The sequence below is a fragment of the Mugil cephalus genome, chromosome 7, assembly GCF_022458985.1.
Source record: "Mugil cephalus isolate CIBA_MC_2020 chromosome 7, CIBA_Mcephalus_1.1, whole genome shotgun sequence".
In the NCBI taxonomy this organism is placed as follows: Eukaryota; Metazoa; Chordata; class Actinopteri; order Mugiliformes; family Mugilidae; genus Mugil; species Mugil cephalus.
Genome location: NC_061776.1, coordinates 21039891 through 21067264, shown reverse-complemented (window position 1 = coordinate 21067264; position 27374 = coordinate 21039891). Strand labels below are relative to the sequence as shown.

Sequence of the window (27374 nt, the reverse complement as noted above, 5' to 3'; positions counted from 1 at the left end):
TTGGCCAGGCAGTGTATTTTATATAGTTCTTTATAACAGAAAACCAGGTGAAGAATCGTTACAGTATTACACTTCTGTTAGTGTTGCCTGACCTCTGGCATGGTTGTGCTTGGTATTTCATAACACTGACCTCTGAACGCAGCAGTCCGGGAAATCATTTCGAAATGACGCCAAACAAATGACTGATTGTGATAGGAACTGGTCCAAACGCTGCTGAACACAGCAACAGTTGCTGAGACCATTACAAAAATATCTAATTGCTGAAATGGAGGATACTAAATGTACCAAATGTGACATTTGCAATGAGGGAAACAGCATTGTTGATGCTGTCACAAACTTATGAAAAACTCCAGTCTGCAGTTGCATCATTCTCCTCCAGTTCATTTGTAGAATATACCACAACCCTTGCAAAAGTCCCTGAAAGTTTGGCTGTGATAAAACAAACATCGCTTTGTCCACAGTTCAAATGAAAAAGAAGAAATCCACAGAAAGTGTCACCAAGAACGTCAAATGTTCCTATTAAAAGTGGTTTAGGTATCTGCTGTTGAGCCTTTTTTTTTTTTTTTTTTAACAACTAAGTGATTGTTTTTGTTAACTGTGTGACTTTGGTTACCCTGCAGGACTGAAATATGTCTTATAACCCATTTGTGGAGATTCAATGATTAAAGAGAGCTGCAAATTGTGTAGAAATGAATCTTTTTTGTATTGTGTTGAAGAAGAAATATGTAAATGAACATGTGTTAAATTCAACCCGTAGCTGGCTATAATGTGTGATTCAGTTAGGCAGCAGCAGGTAAATTTTGCAGTGTACATCAGTTTTAAATTTGTGGTAACATTCGCACACTGGTGCATTGGTGGCAAGCTGTTTTACCTCGAGCAGATTTACTGGTACTAGGAGAAATGGAAGAAGTTATACAAATGTAACTGTAGTTCCATGAATACCCAATCTCTGGGGGTTATGTAGACTGAAATAAAATTCAAGAAAAGTTTCTGACAGTCCAGATTAAAAAATAAATAAATACTACTAATTAAATGATTTATCGTGGTGTAAAAAAAGAGAGCACTAGACATGGTTAATGATTATCCTTCTTTTTAAATTCATTCTATTTTCATTTAGATGGAGAACTGTATTTTTACATGGGGACCCATACATACTTTATTTTGATGTAAAGTTTCTCTAGAACTGCCCCTGCATGTTTTTCCAATTGGTCAAAGCAAACATATGAACCCAGAGTCACAGTTACAAACATTGTTTACTCCACCTCTCTTAACTTTTAGGGGATTTGCCCTCAGCATATATGAACAGACTGTGAGGCGTTCTTCACTCTGCTTTGGATTATTTGAATTCCTGACAACATGTCTGTCAGATATCTTGGATTTGCGCTTCTGTTTTGGTTTCCAGGGTTGCAGCAAGGTGAGAACATTAAATTCTGTAACCAGAAATGTTTTCATTTGTCTTAAAAAACATTAAAAGACAACATTGGACTGTCCTTATTGTCACTGCTTCAGCACAAATTGCACCGGAGCCTTGTAGTGCTCCCATCCTGAATGGTGGATATTTTGTCCCTGACCAAGAATCGTATCCTCATGACTCAAAGCTCTTGTATTCCTGTGGTAATGGACTTAAACCAGCTGTGGAGGGCTGGTGGGCAACAAGCACCTGTGAAAATGGAAAATGGTCTCATGATCCACAGTGTATAAGTAAGTCTTCAGTAATATCTCTTCTGGTTCGTTCTTTGGTTTGGTTTTGAATTGAACTTTTAATCTGCTTTTTTTTTTGTTTTTTTTATAAGTACAATCTTCTCTGTTCTGCAGTATACTAATGTCATCCATGTCTTTCTGTGTAACAGGAGAATAATAACAGCTTAACTATGAGCAAGTAATTGTCAGAACTTTGTTAACACCCAAATAATTCCAGTAAACACAGAACAAATTGTACAATGTTTTGTTTTAAAGTAAATATTTATAGTATAAATTACTCCAAATATTGACAATTAATAACCAGTGGTTGGTAATACACTATGACATGTCATGACACTGTGACATGTTATGTTAGAGTCATTTAATGGTTACTAGTCCCAGGAATCCATGCTTTTCTATGTGATCTGAGATATTGATACAAATAACTACAAGACAGTAGGGTTGCACATCTCTCTGTGATAAACGATTCGATATGCATCTAGATACACAGGTTGTGATTCGATTTAAAAACGATATTCTTTGACTACAGACCGATACGATACGAATCAATTCCATACAGTGTAAGAACCATACGATTTGATTCTATGGTTAATATTTGTTGTACATATTTTATATAATAAAGAAGCCAAGTCTATGAAAGTGACAGTGCAATAGTTTCTTTTCAAATATGTAAAAGACTGGCACTGGCACAAAACAAACAAACAAAAAAAAAAAAACAGAACAACAAAATCACATGTCAATGTATTTATTTTTAGACATGGACCAAAAAAATGTCTGGCTGAATCGTTGGATGTGAACTCCAGAGGTAGAAGTATGCTCTGCACAGTTTACAAATAGCATGGCTTATGTCGAGCTTCCCTTCCTTCTTATAAAACCCCAAAACGGTCCACACCTTGGATTTTTGTTTCCGTGATGCATTATCACCTTTGGTCAGGCTGACGCTTTCGTTCTCCACCTCCTCCATTTTCCGTGTCGTCCCTTGTTTATCACTCATTCTAATACTAGCTAGGCAGCTACGGCGTTTCGGGGGCAGCTTCAGCTCTCACGTTGTTTTAGAGACGTGGCCCGATTCAAAGTCACGCGATACCTGATCCATGACTCTATAACCGATTCATCATTGAGGAGGCTGCTACTGATGCAGCCGTATCTCTCACTTGTTGAACCGAATATCCAGTCGCATCGGTTTATCGTTCACAACCCTACAACACAGTTTAAAGACTGTCAATGTTTGCGCTTCAGAAGGTTTTCCCTTACTTGCCATGAATAGTATGATAATGTTGCCAGTCTGTGGTGTCCTCTCTCTTCTTCCTCAGATGAAACATCCTGCCTTCCACCAACTACTCCCAACGCAGTATACGATGTAAATCCAGAGGGCTGGTATGAGGAGCGAGATAAAATAAGGATAAAATGTCTGGAAGGATACGAACACAAAGACAGACACGCCACAGCTGTATGTCAGAATGGAGCATGGCCCTCTCTACCGGTCTGTGAGAGTAAGTCTGGTGGAGGTGTTGCTCCAGTTAGAGCAACTTTTCTTGTTCCCCTTCACGGTTTATTTTCTTATTTACAGGAAGTATCGAATCATGCAGTGAGCCTCCTAAGATGCCTCATGCAGTCATCATCAATATGAAATTCCAAGAGGTGTTTGCTGAAGGTTCACATCTGTTGTATGAATGTGAAGATGGATTTACAACAGAAGGGGAAGAAGAGAAGAAAATCTATTGTCTGTATGGAAACTGGACTGAAAGCAGACCGTGTAGTAAGTGGACGACAGACAAATTTACTTTTTGCAAATTGTCCATAAGCTCTTCAGTATGTTTATAATAACAGTGGATCTCACAACACTTGAAAGTCTTGACAGTAAATCCCAGTCTCTACATGAATGGATGAGAAGGAAAACATGCTGTGGAAAATGTTTAGATATCTTCCAGTGAGCCTCCTAAAATCCCTCATGCAGTCAGTATAAGTCAGGAATACAAGGAGGTGTTTGCTGCAGATTCAAAGGTATGAATGTAAAAGTGCATTTCGAGGCAGAAAATCCTTCACCTTCACTTCTGCAGTGAGGGGAGCAGGTGGAGGATAAACCACATAATTTCTTTAACAACCATGTCAAAAGACGCATCCCATGATTGTGGAAAAGATGTTAGTCTTCTGAGAAGGGTCAAATCATTGGCATGCATCAAGCAGAGAAACCATGAAGAAGAAGAAGCAGATGGTGATTTACACGATATGTGTAACCAGAGGATGTATGTGGACATTGCGAAGTTTCAAAAATTAAAATAAAGTGCAGTAGCCTACATGGAAGAGAGTAACCATGTTAAAAAAATTGATACGCTCTTTCACTACTCACAGAGACTTTCTTCTTGGGGGAGATGGCCACAGCGCCACAATTCCCATCTTGAAGTGAAAGTGGTTGTCAAAGAAACACTGCTGGAGGTGCCTTTTTAGTGTTTAATTAAACATACAGTTTACACAAATAAGACAATTAGGCCTAAAGTAAGAAAGAGAGAGAGGGAGAGATCCAGAGACAGGCAGACAAAGGAAAGAAAGAGGAGCAGGGTCAGTTAATCTTTAGTTGAACAAAGAGATAATATTTTATTTTATTTTAACTTACCTATGCTGAGAGACAAAAGGCTGCATGGACCTTGGTGCTGTGTGTGTGTGTGTTTGTGTGTGTGTGTACATAAACCCTATAGGCTGCCATTATTATATATGTTTTAAGTCTGACTAAATAAAATTAGTAAAGTAGCCTATAATAACTCCTAGGTTGATCATTTGCATCTCTCGTCATCATCATCCTCTCCCTCCTTCTCCTCCTCCGCTACCTCTCCGACAACCACCACCACCTGTGCACTCGCCACCACGGGTCCGGGACTGCTGCACTCGACCCGGCAATAAACGCCGAGCTTGTGGTAGCAGCAAACATGTCACTTATTTTAGCACATTTTGCTGCGTCATCTTTCAGTATTTTTTCCCTCAGCTTTTTGTGCTCCCCCCTTCTGTTTTTGTTTTTTTCTGTCCATCTGGACTACAGCCACCACACTCCCTCCACCTCCGGTCAGGACAAATGATCAGGATGGAGGGGAGGGGCGGGCCAACGAGAGCAGAGAGATGTCATTGGACTAGCCCAATGTCTTTCAAGACAATCAACCAATGGGCCACATTTTGTGTTTCAGATACCGTTGTGGTCGATTAAAAACTATGTACTTAAACTATATACGATAAACTATATACTTTTTTTTTTTTTTTTTTAATTATGACGGTCCTGGGCCGGCCCAAAGATGTGCATCAGCCCACCGGGCATTGCCCGGTATGCCAGATGGCCAGTCCAGTCTTGCGGTGATCACTTAAACATTTGGCATGTAGGAGAACATCTGACCTCTTCTCTGATCCAAGAGGAGAACCTCTCCGAACACTTCATAAGAATTTGTTTCAGACGTGCAGGTTCTGAGGCCATAAAACCAGCTTTTAGGTACATTCCAATGCCACAAGACACTAAGAGTTATTTTGCATCCAGACTGTTCACATGGATGCGCTAGTCTCCTCCTGTTCTCCATGGGTGTTCTAATATTGAAGAATGTCATAGAAATTAATGAATGTTTCTGACAATGTGTTTTCATGCCAACATAATATTTGACTGAAAACGTTTTTTTTATTGTCTTATCTCAACTCTGAATGACGATAGTGAGAAGCAGATGAGTAGCTCACTGGGGAAAAATGCTTCAGTTTGCTAGGGAGCATAAAGATCAGACTCTGGAGTAATGGAAGAAGCTCATGTGATCTGATGAGTACAGATTTACCCTGTTCCAGAGTGATGGGGAATCAGGGTAAGGAGAGAGACAGATGAACTGATGCACCCACCATGCCTAGTGTCGACTCTACAAGCCACTGAGGATCTTTGAGATGTACTGGAGAAGGCTTTGCACGCCTTTGCTAGAATCCTGCTACCATGATCAGTCATTTGGTTACATAAACGAAGCCTGCTGTCATATATTGATATATTATTAATATAGCCTGCAGTTATATATTGATTGATATTACTTGAGACACTATGTGGCTGTGCGGACACATGGAGAGTTTGTTTCACTGATTCATGGCCAAATAAATGCTCAGAAAACTGAACTCAACTCAAGTCACACTCAGCCAAATGTTTTCTGAGCACTTATTGCCTGCTTTTACCTCACTCCGCGGTCCAGCCCATCCCAAACTATCCCAGTGGCATTTAAATCAGCTAATTGTGGAGGATAGGTCATCTGATGCAGCGCACATACAGAGCTAATGGAGAGAGTCGCAAAAGTGGCCAAAAGATGTTTGAGATTTTATAGCTTTGATTTCCTCATTATGGTGGTGTCACGCAATGGGAGCAATTGGGGGTTCACTGTCTTGCTCAAGGACAACTCTAGACCTTTCAGAGCACATCAATTTGCAGTACATAAAAAAGCTGCAGCTTGTTAAAATGTGGCACATTCCAGGGATCGAACCATTTGTGGACAACCCGCTCTACCTACTGAGCCACGGCCACCCCACCTATTGTTGTTCCACCGTGAACAAAAAACATTAAACTTAGTACACGTGTGGAGACTTTTGGCAAATGCCAAATACGATGTAATGGTACTGTGCTGTATGTACTTTTGTCCTTAATGGTTATGTTCACCTAATGTGTGTTTCTCCTCCTAGGGCCAGATTATACCTGTTCATTCGATACTTCTCCATATGACATATTTGACAGAAGTCAAGTTATACGTTTGAAGGAAGGAGAGTCAAAGGAGTTTCCATGTCGTTACCCAGATTACAGAAGCATCATCAAGTGCGCTAATAGACAAGCCACTTACACACAGTGTAAGTATATAAATGAGTTCATAAATGGGCGTTTTAACTTTTCAGTCCTTTCATTTGTTAATGTATATGAAGATCAATTGTTCAGTGTAAGATCATTTTCAGCAGAATACTAAAACTTGGAGATTTAAAGTTGAATTTTTATATCACTTCATCTTATTTTGTCAACAAATCCCATTAAAACAACAACCACAAAAAGGTCCTACTAACACATCTACAGTAGAGTAGGTGTTAAAAGAGTTCAGCAGCTGTGTGCTCACATTTATATGTAAGCTGCACCGACACAGTGTGCATGTGACTGGCTTGGAGCGTAGCGACAGCTAGAGCGTATTAGAGCATTTACACCTGTCCACCTGCCACCACTTGTCGCTGTTCCACTAGACTCACAACATTCAAGAATACACAACACATACATAATACAACACCAATGCTCCAATGACTTGTTCCACACCTAGTGTCCTCATGGAATTCGTTGACATACCAGAAAGATTATCTAAATAACACCAGTCTTATGACTAACACAACTAAATATTTTTATTTTATATTTTCAGGTTGTCACATACAGAGACCTTCGGTAAGAAATATGTTTGGATGCACTTTTTAAAGAATTACGTTATTATTAGGATGGTTAATTGTAATTGTTGATGACACTTATTATACCCAGATGTTTTACATCAATCATCATCATCATTTATTGTCTGCATTTTAATCAGGATCAGTGCTAGTAAAGCAGAGCAGAGGAACCTGGATCAGCTGGAGCAGATGACTGACCGTTGGCTTGAATGTGTAGCACTGCAGCTCCTAGAGTCCTGCTACTACGATCAGTCATTTGCTTACACAAACGAAGCCTACCGTTCACTATTTGACCTAGGCGTCTTTGAGCATGGATGCATTCAGATATATATTGACATGCTCGAGACACTATGCAGTGTGCAGACACATGGAGAGTTTGTGTCGCTGATTCATGACGGTGTCCAAACTAAATAAATAAAAACCTCATGCTTCACGGATGCTGTCATAACTGTTGTGTGATCGACTGTGACTGATGTACCCATGAAAACTCGTGTATTGAGGCTTCTCCGTCATCCAGGCCAAGCCAAGACCAAAACAAACTGGACTTGCAGTTTCTTGAAGGCGATCCACCACTCGTCGAACTTCTTCAGTTCTAAGTGACTGATGATGTACTGTAACTGTAAAACCCCTCTCAGAACAGGGGAAGTGGACTGAAGCAAGAATATAGTTTAAAACGCCGTCTTAAAACTCTTAAATTGTTTCTGTGTCCTCAGGGATACAGACATTTGGCAGGCTGTAGGGGGAGAGACATCAAGTATATGCACTTCATGTCATAAGAATCTCTTAAGCCTTACAAGCTGCTCGGGTCAAATTTAACCCTTTTTGACTTTTGACAACAGTAAAAATACCCTAAACATCCTTCTTTTAGCCTGAAATTTGATGACTTTTCCTGAAGTGACCCAAAATACATACAAATAAAAATATTTTGTAAATTTATACTTTTATATAGGTGCTACACAATTTTGCACACTGAGGATGATTTGACCCGTATCTATTCAGATGGATTTTAGTTCTACCAGTGTGGGTCAAATAGAGGAAAATTGTGGTTTTATGGAATCTTCAAACTGAGAATGCACTTCATGTTTGTGTGCATTTTATATGTGAGAGAGGTCCCAGAGTTTAAGAGAAGGGGACCTCACCACAGTCACGAGAACTGTCTGTGTTCCTGAAATATTTGCCCAGGTTCCTGCAGACACAGACACCTGCTGGTCTTGGTGGGGGCGGGAGAATCCCAAAATATTGAAATACCAACAAACATGGGAGTGATCATATATTGGAACAGAAGTCATCCAGAGGTCAGACGGTGCTTTCAAACAGACACAAGATGTGCATCTGCAAGCTACTGCACGTACTAAGATAACGTAGAAAGTAACAAATTAGAATCTGGGAATCTTGGGTTGGGAGGGAGGTGGTGGGGGTCACAACATTATAAAGGTAGGTATGGGCTTTCACTTTAGTGATGGACATCATGGCAGCAAAAGTTGTCCAACAGGCCTTGGATCTACTCTTCCAAGATGGGTGTGATTCTACAGGCAGGATGGCAGCAGAAAATGTGATTTGAATGACTCCAGGACCCACAAGACTGGCCATCTCCCATGCAAATTACATTTTGTCAACATTTCAGCTCTTCCTTCCTCCAGTCATTGAAAAAAAAAAAAAAAAAATCACCATTGAAATGACAAACCTGGAGGGGCGTAATCATTATGCCCAGGAAAGGAAGACCATGGATGTAATTGACCTACATGCCTTGTAACGAAGCACATTTCGTTACCTGTTTATATTGCACAAGTGGTAACGGCATTTATTTGCACAACTTTGCTCAAGTGATGGTAATAATCGCAAGTTGCACAAGTTTTTACTTTTTTAACTTAATTTTATATATTAATATTTATTGAATATTTATGAGCTTTTAGGGAACCTCGTGACCACGGCTGATTGCGTGCCGTCGGGCAAGTGCAGGAGTGCGCACTCGGCTCCGCCTGCGAGAGGAGAGGAAAAGTTAAGCTCGGCCGAAGTTGTGCACATTATTGGAAAAGTACACCGTAAGCAGTGCAGAAGTGTTTGGGAATATGTGTGTGCAATATTATCAGTGCTATTGTGATAAATAACATTCTTTGTGTTTAGCACTTACCTGTCAAGTCCGGGGTCTGGTTCGCGGTGTCCAAAGGCTTCCCCCGGCGGTACAGCACCTTCATAAAGGTTCCGGGAGAGACCAAGCGACAGGATAAGAAGTGGGGGGATTTCAAATCATGGTGTTTATTTCTATTTATTGTATTTATATTTTAGAGGTGTATTAGGGATGACGACAGCAGCCAAATTTAGTATTGTAAATATTATGTGTGCAGGGTACATTGAAGATTGTCTATGGTTAGTTAGCCATATGATAAATGTTTAAGTTTACCTGTAAAGTGGAAGAGTCCGGTGATTAATCCAGTTGCACAGTACTTAAAGCGCCAGTTAACATCTGTCTGTGTTACAGGTCTGACCACAAGAGACATGTCAACCTTAGCTGTTTCTGTTATTGCTGGGTACTGATTAATAAAAAGAAAGAAAACCAGGAAACCTGATCATTGCCTAAACTTTTCTTGAACATCATCCAGTCGCTCACGGGTCACCGAGTTAACATGCCTACATGGGGCTTCCAATACTGGCTGAAGTGTACAGATCCCGAGGTGAGGCTGCTTCCAGTCTCTGGATTGCTGAGACAAGAAGACCCATTTATATGTGCAAGATCCACACACAGAAAGTGTCCCTCCTCTGCTTTGAATGCAGAGACTAGTTCAGGATAAGTACTTTATCTTGTGATATAGCAGTGAGGACAGTGAAGTTCCAGAATGTTCATTTAATTTTCAGGGTCAATAAAATATATTCAAATCATTATAGTTTTTATATTTTTTACTTCTTGCATATATTACATGACATTATACTGTGTAATAGATAGTTTTCACCAAAAACAAGTGATGTAAAACTTAAAAAATACACTTTCCCTGCTCTTTGAAACATTTATGGGGGTTTAATCATTCATTTTATAAGTGAAAGAAGCTATTTAAACATTCTGAATAGGTTTGTAGTGAACATTTTGTGGAAATACTTGCTACAAGGGACCATACTAACATACTGTACATGAACAGTATATAAGGGTTCAGGAGGGATGGGTCAAGTTGCCAGGTTATGTGACTTCATGCCAGCATTCAATACTATATCGATACATTAATGTCAAGTCTCAAAATGGCAGCCTATGTGGACAAAGACACATGTTGAAAAATTTTGAATTACATTTGCAGAACGTTAATAAATAGGCATTAAATGCCTGTGTATCCTGGGGGATACGTTGTCCAGAGAGAGGTATGAAGACAGGGATAGTCGCTCTCAGATATACTTAAGTTCTAAACTCTACAGATAATCACTTATATAAGGGTGATAAATATTTATAACACTTCATTTAACTCTTAAATGTGTATTATTAATTAATTCACCAGTGTAAGTATGTTTATAGGGAATTTCCCTCAGTATTCTCTACCATAGGCCTACAAGAAAGAGAGTGGTGGCGTCTGATTCAGATAATGGAAGCAATTGATGAGATGATGCTTAAATACAAACGCAAAAAAGTGTCATCTCATCTTCCATACATACCGCTTAATCCTGCACTAGGGTCGCGGGGAAGGCAGTAAAGTGTGTGACAGTATTTGCCCAGCAAACCAGAAAAATGGGGGTTCAAGTCATACATTTGATGGTGATACTCATACTTGTGATTGTTCTGCAGCTATGCAGTAAGAGGGAACTTTGACTTTCGCATTGAGCTCCTGTTACATTGTTATAACTTTGTAATAAATGATATTTTGAAAAAGAATTCCTGAAATTGTTATTATAGCCTATAAACTTTAGGAAAATAGCAACTAATTATTTTTTTAATTTTAATATGTTCTTGACCATTTGTCTCTAAAAGCTTTTACTCCTGGTCTGGAGTTTCTGGCCATTTATGTGTTGTTCTTGACCAAATCAGTTAGTCCCTGCCTGACTGGATGGATCACTGAAACGGGACAAACACACAACTGACCTTTGGAGTCCAGGAAACCATTTTGAAATCGGGACTCTAAACAATCAAATAGATTTTTGCACTTGGAGTGTTTTTTTTTTTTAAGATAATCACAAATGTCCTGGTTCTACCCTGTGTATAATGCGACTTAAAATAAATGAATATATTGAAGTGAACACAGAAAGGATCTGTGACGTAAAGCAAAATTATATTTGTAAGAAACATCATTAAAATAATGTATGATCAAAGATCTGAATGTGGATCATCACAAAAATGTCCGTCATGGTGATAAGAATAACTTTTGTTTAACTGAGTTTTGAAGGAGAGACAAGCTTGTGGAGAATAAGGTAAAAATGTGTATTTTCTCTTTTCAAATCATCAACAAACATCCCACCAGAGAAAGAAGTTTTCTATAACTGAATGGCAGGTGTGTGTACCAGCCCCCTTCACCCATGTAATCATTTTGTTTACTCTGGGTGGTCTGATCTGAGCATTTACTGCACAAATACCCAGTGTTAGGTGAAGGCCCTCAACAATAACTCGCTGGTTCTGATCTGGACTAGACTCTCAGCTCTGCTGTATTATTGGATGATTTCTTAGATCAAAATGTGCGTCAGATTCCTTGGACTTCTCCTAGTTTGGTTTCCTGGAGTGCTGCATGGTAAAAACATCCAATGATTTCACATAAAACCTTTTAAACAGTTATAAACAAAGGCAGCTGCTGTAGAGTAACTTTGCTTGCTGTTGTGTTTCAGCTCAGACTACCTCGTGTAGCGCTCCTACACTGGATGGTGGTTTCTTTGCCCCGAAGCAGGAGACTTATGCTGATGGAACGAAGCTAAGCTACACCTGCAATGAAGGACGTAAACTAGCTGTGCCGGGCTGGTGGACAATGAGCACATGTCAGAATGGCCAATGGTCTCATGAACCACAATGTATAGGTAAGCTATAGTCCCTCTTTGTTTCTTCTTGTGGCTCAGAGGACGCTACTGTTAGTGTGTCACTTTGGTCCAGACTGAACTGCTGGATGGGCATTAATGTGCTTCCCCTTATCACTTCTTATCATCTTCTGTCAATATATCTGCATCTAAGAATGAAGCATGGCTGCTCTGTGCCGGTCTGTTCGATGATTCACTTCATTTTTTTGCTGAGCATCTTCTCCTGTTTCTAATCATAACTTATTTTCCCATTCGTCAATTCATGCAGTGAGCCTCATGTAAAAATATGCACCTTGTGTTTTAGTTCTTCCTACCTGAGCAATACTATATTTGATTAAAATGAAAGTGAATAAATAGAGAAATGCACTGGATGTCATTTACGTCGCAAGAGAATCTATATGATAAATGTAATAATGTAATAACAGCTTAACTATGAGCAAGCAATTGTCCAACCTTTGTTGGCACCCAATAATTCCAGTAAACACAGAACACATGTCATGAAGCCAGTAATAGTAGTATGTTGAATTCATGTAATGGTTACTAGTTCCAGGAATGCTGACTTGATTGATACATAGACAGAGTCTGTGGTGTCCTCTCTCTTCTTCCTCAGATGAAACATCCTGCCTTCCACCAACTATTCCCAACGCAATATACGATGTAAATTCAAAGGGCTGGTATGAGGAGGGAGATAAAATAAGGATAAAATGTCTGGAAGGATACGAACACAAAGACAGACACGCCACAGCTGTATGTCAGAATGGAGCATGGCCCTCTCTACCGGTCTGTGAGAGTAAGTGTGGTGGAGGTGTTGCTCCAGTTAGAGCAACTCTTCTTGTTCCTCTTCACAGTTTATTTTCTTATTTACAGGAAGTACCGAATCATGCAGTGAGCCTCCTAAGATGCCTCATGCAGTCATCATCGATATGAAATCCCAAGAGGTGTTTGCTGAAGGTTCAGAACTGTTGTATGAATGTGAAGATGGATTTACAACAGAAGGGACAGACGAGAAGAAAATCTATTGTCTGTATGGAAACTGGACTGAAAGCAGACCGTGTAGTAAGTGGACGACAGACAAATTTACTTTTTTCAAACTGTCCATAAGCTCTTCAGTATGTTTATATTAACAGTGGATCTCACAACACTTGAAAGAAAATTTTATTATATATATATATATATATATATATATATATATATATATATATATATATATATATATGTGTGTATTTATATACCCGTGCATTTACGGCCAGGTGAATGTAAATGTATAAGTATGCTGTAGTCCCTCTTTGTTTCTTCTTGTGGCTCTGAGGATGGCAATATTAGTGCATCACTTTGGTCCAGACTGAACTGCTGGATGGACATTAATGTGTAACCTCTTATCATTAGTCAGCTTCCGTCAAAATGCTAACATACTAGATTAAGACGGTGAACATGGTAAAATACAGCCGGATGTTAGCATTATTTTGGGGCCAAGTGACTGAGCTGATGCATGTTTAGTCTTTTACAGACAACAGTGCAACCAAAAACACAAAAGTTATCAGTACATGGAGTGGGCCCGCTAAAATCCCTCATGCTGCCATCATTAATCAGGAATGGATGGATTTACTATAGATGGAGGAAATACAAGGAAATTCAAATTTCAGTGTTAATGGTGGATAGCCTTTAGCTGAGGTAAACTTATCATCTCAACCAGGTGCTGAGAATGTTCAGGTATTCTGTAAGAAATCAATAAAAATAAGATATTTAGTTTAATAAGATATAAATAAGATAATAATAGATGAAAACTAGCTGATGTGCCTGCTTTTATCTTACAGGACCTTCTTCCAGCACTGGGTCAAATGAGGGCGACAGTGGAACTTTTCAGTCAAGTGAATATGTTAATTAGGTTCTCCTTCTACATGTGCCAGAAAATAAGGGCCAAGGCTCTTTTCATCCTTTCTGAATTATTCCATGCTCATCAAAATGCTGTTGTTTTTTTCAATTTCAGTTGACAAATGTGGACGATTTCCCCTAGTTGAAAATGGCATCAGAACAGAAAATAGCCCACTTTATTTGAGATACACCTGTAATGATTTTTACAAACTAGTGGGTCCACCTATAGTGGTGTGTTACAGAAACGGCATGTGGTCAGACGTACCCATTTGCAAAGGTAACAGCAAATACAATACTCAACTTTTATTCCAAAAATCTGTCAAAGAAAAGTGTTAATGTCTGTTAATTTTATGCAGATACCTCCTGTCGTGTTGACACCAGTAGATATCCTGAATTAAAACCTGCTGGAATTAAAATATTAAGGGATGGTGAATCAATGGAATTGGCTTGTACAGATGTGTGGAATTTTGAAAACTTTTCCAAGTTCAGCTGCAAAAATGGAAGAGTGGCGTCAACCGCATGTGAGTATCACCTTGAGCTCATTACAATCTCATTTACTATCGAGAGTAAGAGTAGGATCACAAGATACTATGGTCTGATTACTAGGACCATGAATAGGTCTTTGACGCTCCCCCTGTTTTCACACAGGGACATATCTGAGGTATATTTGCAAGATTTTACTGTTCTGCTGCTGCTAAATACAAGTAGCATTTAGTGTCCGTGCAGTACATATATTTAGATTTAGACAAGTTTTGATACATTGTAAGTTATTCAACAGAAGTTATTCAATGGCCGTCAGGCTATAAAAATATCACAATTTAATACAGTCTATAAAGACAAATAATACAAACTTCATGGTGACCATGTGTCTTTTTAAATGATCCTTAAATGAACAAATTAGAGCCTTATGACTTTAGTTTAATAAAGAAATACACTTCAGAAATCCAACAATGCGCTTTTGTGTCAAGCCTAGCTTACCACTGAAACAAGTGTAGAGAAAATATTATTAGTATTCAAATATGACTTTCCAACTTTAGAAAAGTAGCGACAGCATGCATCCTTGTATCAAAGTGCACCAATAGCAACTGTGCAGATCTGTATTTTCAAGTGGGCTAGTTTGGCTAGTTGGCTGAATGCACTGACTCTAATATGAAATCTGTTTGTGTAAATGTAAATCCAAGTCCAGTAAGTATTACTCAGTCAGGCAGCAATCCAGGTAAAGCAATCGTGTTATGCTAGCAAGCAAAGCAAAACCAGTACATTAGTTCACAAGATGAACTAATGTGTTACCAGTAGAGGGGGAAACTGCCACAGAGATGGATGAATAAAACACCACTTGAACACGTGTGTACTCAAACACAAGTTTTGATTTCCCACAACACAGTCTCAACTACTACTACTTTTCTTTCCTTTGAGCTGTCAGTACTGTAAACACTGTTAAATTTCACCTCACTAACTAAAATGCACAATAATGTCCTGTATTTAAGTATAACAGGCTGTTGATATTTCAAACTTACAGCAGTTCCTACGTAGATATTAACATGGGCAAACATGAAAACAGGCTACTTCAAAAACACCATCTGATCGGGTTAGTCAAGACCATATAAACGCACCCACTGACTGATTTAATGCATTTCCACATGTATGCACAACGCCATGCTCTATAAGCTTCAGTGTTACGTGCAGTGATTTTGATTGTGCTCCATTGTTGCTCTGTTTGTGCAGGTTGTAACCAGCTCCAGTTTCGAGTGGTAAGTGTTCCTCCTGGTTTCATTTGCAAGTGATATAAATAAAGCATAATTTCTTTGTGTTATTTTCTTTATTTTACTTTGTTTGTATGTTTTGTAGTCCATTATTGTTCACTGCTCTGTTTCAGGGTGCATGTTGAGGTGAAGAGACGGCTGCCTTTGGATCAGCTCACCGACTAAAAACAAAAGCTAGTGTGAAAGCTTTTAGGAGACGACCATGTCATGATTGCACTTCCACACACCGTGTTTACTTTTCACTCTGATTTGTGAATATCTACACAACGTGGGAGCAAACTGTATGTGTGCAGAATTAAAATCCACCTTTTGCTGGGTTTTGTGTTTGTGTTTTTCTTTCCTGCTCCCCTATATCTGCCTTAAAGTTCAGTTAACAGAGTGTTATTTCATTACATTTTGTATAATTTTAACTCTTAAGGCGTAAGGTGCTAGGGAGGCAAAGCTCACCTAAAAAGGCATTTGTGAAAAATGAAAGGAAAACTGACACCTTGGTAACAGAGACTCATTTAGCTACCCTTAGACTATAACCGTACCAACAATCTAAAGAAATACCATATAGCAAATATGTTCTACAATGATTGTAGTCAAAAATAGTTTTAGATACTTTGTCCATTTGGCATTTGGATAACCTTGTTATCCAACATGTGGAAGATAGGGTCCTACCTCTAGAAAGAAAATCTGGCAAAAACTAATTTTAACATTGTGTACACTGTGATGTTTCCTCCATATTAATGCCATATAAATGGCATCCCAACAGAAAATAGTCCACTTTCTTTGAAATACACCTGTAATGATTTTTACAAACTAGTGGGTCCAGCTATAGTGGTGTGTTACAGAAACAGCATGTGGTCAGACGTACCCATTTGCAAAGGTAACAGCAAATACAATACTCAACTTTTATTCCAAAAATCTGTCAAAGAAAAGTGTTAATGTCTGTTCATTTTATGCAGATACCTCCTGTCGTGTTGACACCACTAGGTATCCTGACTTAAAACCTGCTGGAATTAAAATATTAAGGGATGGTGAGTCAATGAAATTGACTTGTACAGATGTGTGGAATTTTGAAAACTTTCCCAAGTTCAGCTGCAAAAATGGAAGAGTGGAGTCAACCGAATGTGAGTATCACCTTGAGCTCATTACAATGTCATTCACCAGAAAGAGAAAGAGATGGACATGCCATGACAATGAATGTGAACCTCCCCATACATAATACTGCGCAGTTAATGTCAAATTTAAAATACAATAATAAAAAATATTACTGATGATTAATGATCCACTGAAACTCAAACAAACCTGAAATCTCTATGTCAACTTAATAAATTCTTCCATTTGGATGTGTGCAGGTTGTAACCGACTTCAGTTGCATTTGGTGAGTGTTCCTGGTCTCATTTGGGAAAGATACGGATGAAGCGGATCACTGCTTTATATTCATGTTAATCTTACTAGTTTTTTTAATTTAACTGTGGTCACCTGTTATTCGTAACACTTTGTGTTCTGACATTAGGGTGTATGTCGAAGAGAAGAGACTGATGCCTCTGGATTTGATCCCCACCTGAAAAAAAAAAAAAATGCCAGCGTTCAAATGTGCGTCTACCTATACAATGTGGGAGAAAACTGTGTTCAAAGCTGCAAAATTAAAACTGCTTATAAATGTGTGGATCTGAATAAAGTCTTCAGTTGAACACTAGAATTGTCAGTGTCAGAGTTTTTCTGCTCAGATTGTATCAGAAAGCAAACTATCCATGTGTCCATTATACTTGTGTCCTGTTCTGGGTCACATGCTACATCTCATACAGCCACCAGTCTGTCAAAGGGCTCACACTCATCAGTGCATTTTAGATTTAACTGGCTATGAAACAAAGCTTGAGCATCACTATCTCAGTCATCCAAAAATGCAACAAATATTTAACCTCAATTACTGCGTTAAGATGTGCATTACGTTTGTAAGAAATTGCCGCTGACGATGATCAGTTATTATGAACGGACAATGACTGAACTTTTGCTAGCATGCCAACAATATATAATCAGCAGTAACATGCTGATGGAAATGTCTTTAGTAAACCAAGGAACTGGACAAATGATCTGATGAAGACATTAACGCCTGTCCACTGGGTAACATGAACACCTGACACATCACCATGTCCCTTCAGCCCCATTAATCCACAGGATCAATAGACAAGGAGACAAGTATAAGACATATACAGTAAATGAAGGCCGGTAGTAGGACGTGAGCCAAATACAAAAGAAATAAAAATGAAAGCGTAAAAAAGACCTCCTGTCTTGTTCCAAGAAGTCGTATCCATCTGACCTCAGTGATTACTGCCCAGTGGCCTTTACATCCCATGTGATGACTGTGTTGGCCCACCTAAGGCTGCAGGTGAGATCATCTTCAGATTAACACTGAGAATGCTCACAGGTTTGTTTGAGCTGGATCCACTGTAAAAACTTTAAAAAGAACCAAAAGCCGGACATTCTTTCATCCTGACAAGTAGTTTGTTTAAACTTCCCTGAACTAACAGTACATTCTGAGCAAAGGTTGATCGTCTAAACTACACTACACAAACCCCTCTGGTAGCAGCCCTTATCCCAAAGCCCCTGTCAGGCTTTCTTTTTATGAATTCTGACAGAGGTGGCGCGCATAGCCCATGTAGGAATTTGTATATAACACATGCCTGTTAAAAAGCTTCGTCACACCAGTTTGTGAAGCAGTCACATTTTGCATTTTGCAGATTAAAATTGATGGTGTTAGAGACCTTCTTTATATGTAATTTAAACGTGAGGGACAGTCCTCTGACTCTGAGGTACTTAAATTGTGTCACTAGTTCATGTTCCTCAACCCCTAAAAACACATTTGAAGTTGCTGCTTCTACTTCACGCTGCCTTTTTGGTGTTTAAAAGCAGACATGAATTAAGGAGCCATTCTTGAATCCTAGTCAACACAGACGTCAGGATCAAGGAAGCCTCAGTGAGATTCCTGTCATGTGAAACAATGACCTCATCGTCTGCATGCATCTGGGCATGGGCAGTACGCCACACATCTGGCAGATCGTTTATATATAATGAAAACAGCAGTGGTCCTAAAATTGAACCCTGGGGTACTCGACTGGGCAGTTACGGTAAGGAGATTATACCATAATTGCATCAACACAGACACATTGTTTCCTGCCATAAAGGTACAATTCAAACCGCTGCATGGCTTCAAGTGAGAAGTTAAAATTAGTAAATATTGACAGCTATCCTTTTTTCAGTCACTTTGGCGATAGCAGGAAGGATCTAGAGCCAGATTTAAAGATTGACATTACTGCCTCAGTATTTTATTCTATTGTATGGACTAGCCATCTGGCAATGCACATCTTTGGGCCGGCCCAGGACTATATATAGTTATTAATTGCAAAACGCAGCAAAATGTGCAAAAATAAGTGACATGTTTGCTGCTACCACAAGCTCGGCAGTTGTTGAGTGCAGCAGTCCCGGACCCGGCGGTGAGTGCACAGGTGGTGGTGGTTGTCGGAGAGGTAGCGGAGGAGGAGAAGGAGGGAGAGGAGGAAAAAGAGGGAGAGGGTGATGATGGCGAGAGAGACGTGACCCAGTAGCAGCAGGGACAGATTGAGGCTAGAGCAGCTACTGAAATGTCAGGAGAATAAACGTGGCATCAACAATGAAAATGTTATTGGATGTGTACACTAAACAGTATCTGGGGAAATTGTAGGCTTATATGCAAATAATCAACCAAGGAAATTATTATAGCCTACATTACTAATTTTATAGTCAGACTTAAAACATACATAATAATAGCAGCCTATAGGGTTTATGTACACACACACACACACACACATGCGCGTAAATATGCTGATTTTAAAAAATTATTATTAAATTTTTTTTTTTGTTGTTGCTGACAAACTTCTGCTCCACACTTCAGCCCAGTAGCTGATGGTAATACACTAAGTGGGCTGGTTTGCCAACCGCCATTAACTCCAAAAGAAGGAGACCGCCAATGTGTTAGTGTGCATCATGTTTGGGAAACTAGACCAATCGGGGAATGCATGTGCGACTGTATTTATATACAGCTTATATAGCAATATATAATAATTGTTAGTTGCTCTGCACCCGAAGAGAAGAGGAGATTCGGCAGCACTGTGCAAGACAACAACAAGATCAACAAACTGAAAGCGTTAAAAAATACACCCATGCTGCCAACTGTTTACCTGCAATGTACGTGATAATGTATTAGAGGGACATAAGTTCACATGAGTCAATTAATTTGCCTTAAAAAAAAAACAGGCATGCAGCTCTCACAGCAGGAGGTCCGACCTGGGACTTCTGGCGATGTGAAAGCGCACCAAAGGCAAGTTGACCCGGATCTGAAAATGCCGGGTCAAACTGTGATTTTCTATGTGAAAGGGGTATTACTTTCTCCCCAGCAAATCCAGAGTGACAGATGAGATAGTTCCTGATAATAAATCCGACTCAGATCGTGAGGAAACAGTCGCAGCAAAAACAGGTAGGAAATTCTGTTTTCGCAAGGAGTGGCTGTGCGAGTTCCCCTGGCTGTGGTATTTCAGAGAGACGAATTCAGTGAACTGCAAATTCTGCTCTCGAAACCCAGAACATTCGGAGAACGTGAAATTTGCTGATAATACCGGCACTACACAATTAAAACACGACACATTGGTCAAACACAATGCCAGTCTGAAACGTAACATGTGCCTGTGTAACCTGTGTGATGAAAGTGCAACTTCACTCCCAGTTGCATTTAGAAGACAAGAGGCTGCTTTTGACACAACCTAAACATAAACGACAATTATTGTCTCCTGTATTTAGGTTATGTCAAAACGGTTGCACAATAAAACATGAATTTAAAACATTGTCGCTTCTGCATTTACTGTCAAAGTATTTATCATATAATACATTAAAAAATTAGAAGAAATGTGAATATTAACTTTGCAAATCGATTTACAGTGTGCCCCTAAATTTTCTGTTTGCACCCCTATATTTTAAGTTAGGGCCCACTGTGCGCCTAGTAAAAAAAAAAAAAACTTAGTCTGGAGCCCTGGTATAGAAATCTACCTTAGCAGTTGTATGGCAGTACAAACAGATCAGAATAAAAAGAATTTCGGCAGATAGTAAAACCTACGTCCCAACACATGCCAGCTGAACGTCCTCTGGCCATTCAGTCTTTTTGCATTTCAATGTATTTGTTATTTACAGCAATGCTTTTTAGAGTTGAGCCCAGCACGCCGCACTGGAACCCTGGAGCACAGACGGTTTCTCCCCAAACGACGGATAACTGCCACTAAGCTTCATGCTAATGTAACCAATAACAACAGGGAGACACAGCCGCTGTAACCCCAGAAGGTGAAGCCAACAACCAGCCAGAACGTAACTTGAGAAGTGACTTAAGGTATGACTTCTTCAAAAAATGCAGCATAAATTAATATTACCTGATACTAAATGTGAACCACAACACCAGGTTTCAGTGCCTGGATTCCAGTTGTTTCTTCGTAATGCAGTGATCCATTTACTGTTGGTACTGTTGTTACAGTAGCATCTAATTTTCCAATTTAGACGCTATTAAAGTCTATGATTCAAACTAATGCTGCTACTCAGTGGCCGTAACCATGCAGACATCTGCCCGCTGTGACATCACGTGCATACCCTCTATAAATTCTATTCTATTCTATTCTATTCTATTCTATTCTATTCTATTCTATTCTATTCTATTATATTATATTATATTATATTATATTATATTATATTATATGAGTGCTCCTTGCATTTCAGAACAAACTGTATGATTCCCTTGCAGATGTATCGTTTATTTGCACCATTGTCTTTTCAACTGTCCTTCCCACAGCCACTGCACAGTTTACACTGAATTCTGCACATATTCATTTTTACTGTTTACAGGTCACACATGGTTGTGTACATTGTGTGCAGTAATAAATATGCCTACACGCACGGACATGTATATCGGTGTAGGAATAGCATGTACGTTCACATAGCAGCAATAGTCCAGTGATTACATACTGGACCAGCAGTGTGTGTCAGCCCAATTTATAACACAGTTAAAACAGGCTGACAAAACCCGGCTCAAGGACCGCCTTAGAAAGTGATGACCAGCATCAAGGTAACAACAAAAAGGTTTATTTCATTTAAAAGAGACAAAAAGGCACAGCTGAGACATGGTGAGGCCCAGCAGCTGAAACGTGGTGTCTTCTCACAACCTTTTCAGCCATGTCTTTTATCCAGTTTCTGGTGTAGATACTTAAGGTAATTCAGACCGTGTGCTAGCCAAACACAGCGGAGGTGCAGAGGGACTTAACACAAGCATTTTTCCACTGCTGACATTCTGACTGTATGACATAAGGCATTGTTCTTTTGCATAGGTGTTGCCAATAACATGGACGGTGGCTTTGCACTATTCAAGTACCCATGGCAATGTGACTGTGACCTATCATGCACAACACGAAAACCCTAAACCTGAAAGAGCTCAGTGGAATTCAGTAGTTGTTAATATCATAGTTTATAGACACACTGCTTCAAAATATTTTCTTGAAACAAAAGCACACAAGGATCCAGCCAATAGGAAGATTTGTAAAACTGATAGACGAACACAAGGTAAATATTGAAGGACTAGGAGCAAACACTGAACTGCTCTGTTGTTTATTTTGGTTTTATCATACAATCTTTAGTCAGTATCTGACCTGTTACCTGACTTTGGTTTGTTTTTTCACAATGCTGACCTCTGATCAGAGCAGTCTGGGAAATGAGTCTGTGTTCTCGACTGTAAACACAGATCTTATGGATTATGCTGACAGCAGTGGCCCCTTTAATCTACACAGTGTAGAGTTCACTGTACATCAAAGTGAGAAAAATACTTTAGTAAATAAAGTAGCAGCTGTGCTTATATTGCTCCGTGTGCTTTACGTTTGAAATGTCACTGATGGGACTAAAACACATGACGCTTACCGGTACATTGTGTGTTTGCTTTTGAGCAACAACATGCGTAATGTTTACTGTTTCTTCATTACTTAGGTCTTGGTTAAATAGCCAATAATGATTAACTTGTGCCGAACTGAATAACTCCCTTAACTCTAAGCACTGATGCAGTCATTTAATTCCTGACAAAATGTGTACGAGGTATCTTGGATTTTTTCTGCTGGTGTGGTTTCCTGGAATGCTTCATGGTAGGAAAATGACATTTTGTCACACAGAAGGGCATTGCTATTCGTTAAATGTGTACCTTATGTGTACTTTTCATGGTATTTCAGCACAAAGTGCAGCGGAGCCTTGTAGTGCTCCCAGCCTGAATGGTGGATATTCTGTCCCTGACGAAGAAACATATCCTCATGAATCAAAGCTCTTGTATTCCTGTGATAATGGACTTAAACCAGCCGTGGAGGGCTGGTGGGCAACAAGCACCTGTGAAAATGGAAAATGGTCTCATGATCCACAGTGTATAAGTAAGTCTTCAGTAATATGTCTTCTAGTTCGTTCGAATTTAGCTTTCTTGTTAAACTCTGTTGTGCTATATATTAATGTCACCAATCTCTTTCTTTGTGACACTAGAACAAAATCTTAATTATATTCTTATGAGCAAATAAGGATCTTTCGTTCAAAGGTCTTCATATTGATGACAAAACATGAATAAGACAGTCATGGTACAAGAAGATAATTTTTGATTTACATCCAACCATGACACAACCTGTACCCCTACCCAAACATTTGCAAAGACGGACAATGGCTAAAGAAAATTGTGTAAAGACAGAATGACAATTACAAAATATATATATATATATATATATATATATATTAACCACTATGCTTAGATAATTTCAATAGGTGCAGTGTATGTGAATGGGGGTGGGGGCACATTTTGCAGAATTCATTCTCTGATCCCCGAATGGTGGATCTGATCTTCCCTAGATTCATGCAGAAAAATCATGTCGCTGAATAGGAAGGCAGAGCTGGATCCCTCCACTTAAGTGAAGTAACTCATTGAGCTAGTAAGGAAGCAAAAGCCAGAAAGGGATGAACAAAATATCAAATGTTTATTCGCACCCAAGTAATTCCAGTAAACATGGTACAATTTGTAGATTATGTTCTGTTTTAAAGCAATGTATCCCACTTACCACATAAATTACTCCAAAGATTAAACAGTTGATAATTAACAACCAGTGGTTGGTAATACACTATGACATGTCAAGAAGCCAGTAATAGTGTGACTATATATACTCTAACATAGTTTGTTAAAGTCATGTAATGGTTACTAGTCCCAGGAATGCTTGTTTAATGGAGGCCTGATACCAGTTTCTTTTCTATGTGATCTGAGATATTGATACATACTGCATAACTACAAGACCGTTTAAAGACTGTCACCTGTCAACAGGTAAGGTTTTCCCTTACTTGCCATGAATAGTATGATAATGTTGCCAGTCTGTGGTGTCCTCTCTCTTCTTCCTCAGATGAAACATCCTGCCTTCCACCAACTACTCCCAACGCAGTATACAATGTAAATCCAGAGGGCTGGTATGAGGAGGGAGATAAAATAAGGATAAAATGTCTGGAAGGATACGAACACAAAGACAGACACGCCACAGCTGTATGTCAGAATGGAGCATGGCCCTCTCTACCGGTCTGTGAGAGTAAGTCTGGTGGAGGTGTTGCTCCAGTTAGAGCAACTTTTCTTGTTCCCCTTCACGGTTTATTTTCTTATTTACAGGAAGTATCGAATCATGCAGTGAGCCTCCTAAGATGCCTCATGCAGTCATCATCAATATGAAATCCCAAGAGGTGTTTGCTGAAGGTTCACAACTGTTGTATGAATGTGAAGATGGATTTACAACAGACGGGGAAGAAGAGAAGAAAATCTATTGTCTGTATGGAAACTGGACTAAAGGCAGCCCGTGTAGTAAGTGGACGACAGACAAATTTACTTTTTACAAATTGTCCGTAAGCTCTTCAGTATGTTTATATTAACAGTGGATCAAAACACTCAGACGTCCACTGATATATATTTAAGTGATCCTGGCAGTAAATGCCAGTCGCCACATGAATGGATGAGAAGGAAAACTGGACTTGATCAGGTGGTCAGAAAGTGACGAACCTGGAAACATGACAATATGTCAGTGTTGCCTTTACAGCTGGTTCTGAACTTAAATTAAAGAACGATTCATACAAAAGACATGCACAATTCTAAATGTTGTGGGACCACAGTGAGAGGAGCAGGTGGGTGACACACTGGCTGGATAACCTCTGAGGGAACAGATTGTTAGTTGAAGCCCATATGGCTAACTTTTGGCCTATTTTAGCAATAACAACCATTAATGCCCTTAAATCCCTCAGGCTCATGATTAGATATTATGTATGACGTCTGCTTTTATCTTACAGGACCTTCTTCCAGCACTGGGTCAAATGAGGGCGACAGTGGAACTTTTCAGTCAAGTGAATATGTTAATTCAGTTCTCCTTCTACATGTGCCAGAAAATAAGGGTCAAGGCTCTTTTCATCCTTTCTGAATTATTCCATGCTCATCAAAATGCTGTTGTTTTTTTCAATTTCAGTTGACAAATGTGGACGATTTCCCCTAGTTGAAAATGGCATCCCAACAGAAAATGGCCGACTTTCTTTGAAATACACCTGTAATGATTTTTACAAACTAGTGGGTCCACCTATAGTGGTGTGTTACAGAAACGGCATGTGGTCAGACGTACCCATTTGCAAAGGTAACAGCAAATACAATACTCAACTTTTATTCCAAAAATCTGTCAAAGAAAAGTGTTAATGTCTGTTCATTTTATGCAGATACCTCCTGTCGTGTTGACACCACTAGGTATCCTGAATTAAAACCTGCTGGAATTAAAATATTAAGGGATGGTGAGACAATGGAATTGGCTTGTACAGATGTGTGGACTTTTGATAACTTTTCCAAGTTCAGCTGCAAAAATGGAAGAGTGGAGTCAACCGAATGTGAGTATCACCTTGAGCTCATTACAATCTCATTTACTATTAAGAGTAAGAGTAAGATCACAAGATACTATGGTCTGATTACTAGGACCATGAATAGGTCTTTGACGCTCCCCCTGTTTTCACACAGGGACATATCTGAGGTATATTTGCAAGATTTTACTGTTCTGCTGCTGCTAAATACAAGTAGCATTTAGTGTCCGTGCAGTACATATATTTAGATTTAGACAAGTTTTGACACATTGTAAGTTATTCAACAGAAGTTATTCAATGGCCGTCAGGCTATAAAAATATCACAATTTAATACAGTCTATAAAGACAAATAATACAAACTCCATGGTGACCATGTGTCTTTTTAAATGATCCTTAAATGAACAAATTAGAGCCTTATGACTTTAGTTTAATAAAGAAATACACTTCAGAAATCCAACAACGCTCTTTTGTGTCAAGCCTAGCTTACCACTGAAACAAGTGTAGAGAAAATATTATTAGTATTCAAATATCAAACGACTTTCCAACTTTAGAAAAGTAGCGACAGCATGCATCCTTGTATCAAAGTGCACCAACAGCAACTGTGCAGATCTGTATTTTCAAGTGGGCTAGTTTGGCTAGTTGGCTGAATGCACTGACTCTAATATGAAATCTGTTTGTGTAAATGTAAATCCAAGTCCAGTAAGTATTACTCAGTCAGGCAGCAATCCAGTTAAAGCAATCATGTTATGCTAGCAAGCAAAGCAAAACCAGTACATTAGTTCACAAGATGAACTAATGTGTTACCAGTAGAGGAGGAAACCACAGAGACGGATGAATAAAACACCACTTGAACATGTGTGGACTCACACACAAGTTTTGATTTCCCACAACACAGTCTCAACTACTACTACTTTTCTTTCCTTTGAGCTATCAGTACTGTAAACACTGTTAAATTTCACCTCACTAACTAAAATGCACAATAATGTCCTGTATTTAAGTATAACAGGCTGTTGATATTTCAAACTTACAGCAGTTCCTACGTAGATATTAACATGGGCAAACATGAAAACAGGCTACTTCTAAAACACCATCTGATCGGGTTAGTCAAGACCATATAAACGCACCCACTGACTGATTTAATGCAACATTTCCACATGTATGCACAACGCCATGCTCTATAAGCTTCAGTGTTATGTGCAGTGATTTTGATTGTGCTCCATTGTTGCTCTGTGTGTGCAGGTTGTAACCGGGCCCAGTTTCGACTGGTAAGTGTTCCTCCTGGTTTCATTTGCAAGTGATATAAATAAAGCATAATTTCTTTGTGTTATTTTCTTTACTTTACTTTGTTTTTATGTTTTGTATTTCAATATTGTTCACTGCTCTGTCTCAGGGTATCTGTTGAGGTGAAGAGACGGCTGCCTTTGGATCTGCTCACCGACTAAAAACAAAAGCTAGTGTGAAAGCTTTTAGGAGACGACCATGTCATGATTGCACTTCCACACCCCGTGTTTACTTTTCACTCTGATTTGTGAATATCTACACAACGTGGGAGCAAACTGTATGTGTGCAGAATTAAAATCCACCTTTTGCTGGGTTTTGTGTTTGTGTTTTTCTTTCCTGCTCCCCTATATCTGCCTTAAAGTTCAGTTAACAGAGTGTTATTTCATTACATTTTGTATAATTTTAACTCTTAAGGCGTAAGGTGCTAGGAGGCAA

At 39.1% G+C, this 27374-nt stretch overlaps 3 protein-coding genes across 6 annotated transcripts; all 3 read left to right on the top strand.

Moving 5' to 3' along the window:
- Positions 1-1245: 1245 nt before the first annotated feature.
- Positions 1246-7543, top strand: LOC125011338 (complement factor H-like). Its single transcript, XM_047590498.1, has 7 exons — positions 1246-1414; positions 1510-1701; positions 3015-3194; positions 3272-3460; positions 6379-6540; positions 7089-7111; positions 7251-7543. Exons 1-7 carry the CDS (start codon positions 1357-1359, stop codon positions 7260-7262), a joined length of 816 nt encoding a protein of 271 aa, XP_047446454.1. The 5' UTR covers positions 1246-1356; the 3' UTR covers positions 7263-7543.
- A 4092-nt stretch (positions 7544-11635) lies between these two features.
- Positions 11636-17354, top strand: LOC125011335 (complement factor H-like). 3 transcript variants are annotated; one of them, XM_047590494.1, is made up of 9 exons: positions 11636-11807; positions 11902-12087; positions 12695-12874; positions 12952-13140; positions 13899-13952; positions 14066-14104; positions 16462-16590; positions 16670-16834; positions 17063-17354. In XM_047590494.1, exons 1-9 carry the CDS (start codon positions 11753-11755, stop codon positions 17125-17127), a joined length of 1062 nt encoding a protein of 353 aa, XP_047446450.1. In that variant the 5' UTR covers positions 11636-11752; the 3' UTR covers positions 17128-17354. The 3 variants fall into 3 exon arrangements, with proteins under 3 accessions (XP_047446450.1, XP_047446449.1, XP_047446451.1); XM_047590495.1 differs by lacking the exons at positions 16462-16590; positions 16670-16834; positions 17063-17354 and adding exons at positions 14313-14477; positions 15682-15707; positions 15833-16036 and having other exon boundaries at positions 11637-11807; positions 14066-14233; XM_047590493.1 differs by lacking the exon at positions 17063-17354 and having other exon boundaries at positions 16670-17039.
- A 5380-nt stretch (positions 17355-22734) lies between these two features.
- LOC125011336 (complement factor H-like) lies at positions 22735-27252 on the top strand. 2 transcript variants are annotated; one of them, XM_047590497.1, is made up of 9 exons: positions 22735-22906; positions 22991-23182; positions 24185-24364; positions 24442-24630; positions 25110-25163; positions 25283-25444; positions 25524-25688; positions 26898-26923; positions 27049-27252. In XM_047590497.1, exons 1-9 carry the CDS (start codon positions 22849-22851, stop codon positions 27058-27060), a joined length of 1038 nt encoding a protein of 345 aa, XP_047446453.1. In that variant the 5' UTR covers positions 22735-22848; the 3' UTR covers positions 27061-27252. The 2 variants fall into 2 exon arrangements, with proteins under 2 accessions (XP_047446453.1, XP_047446452.1); XM_047590496.1 differs by having other exon boundaries at positions 25277-25444.
- The last annotated feature ends 122 nt before the right edge of the window (positions 27253-27374 follow it).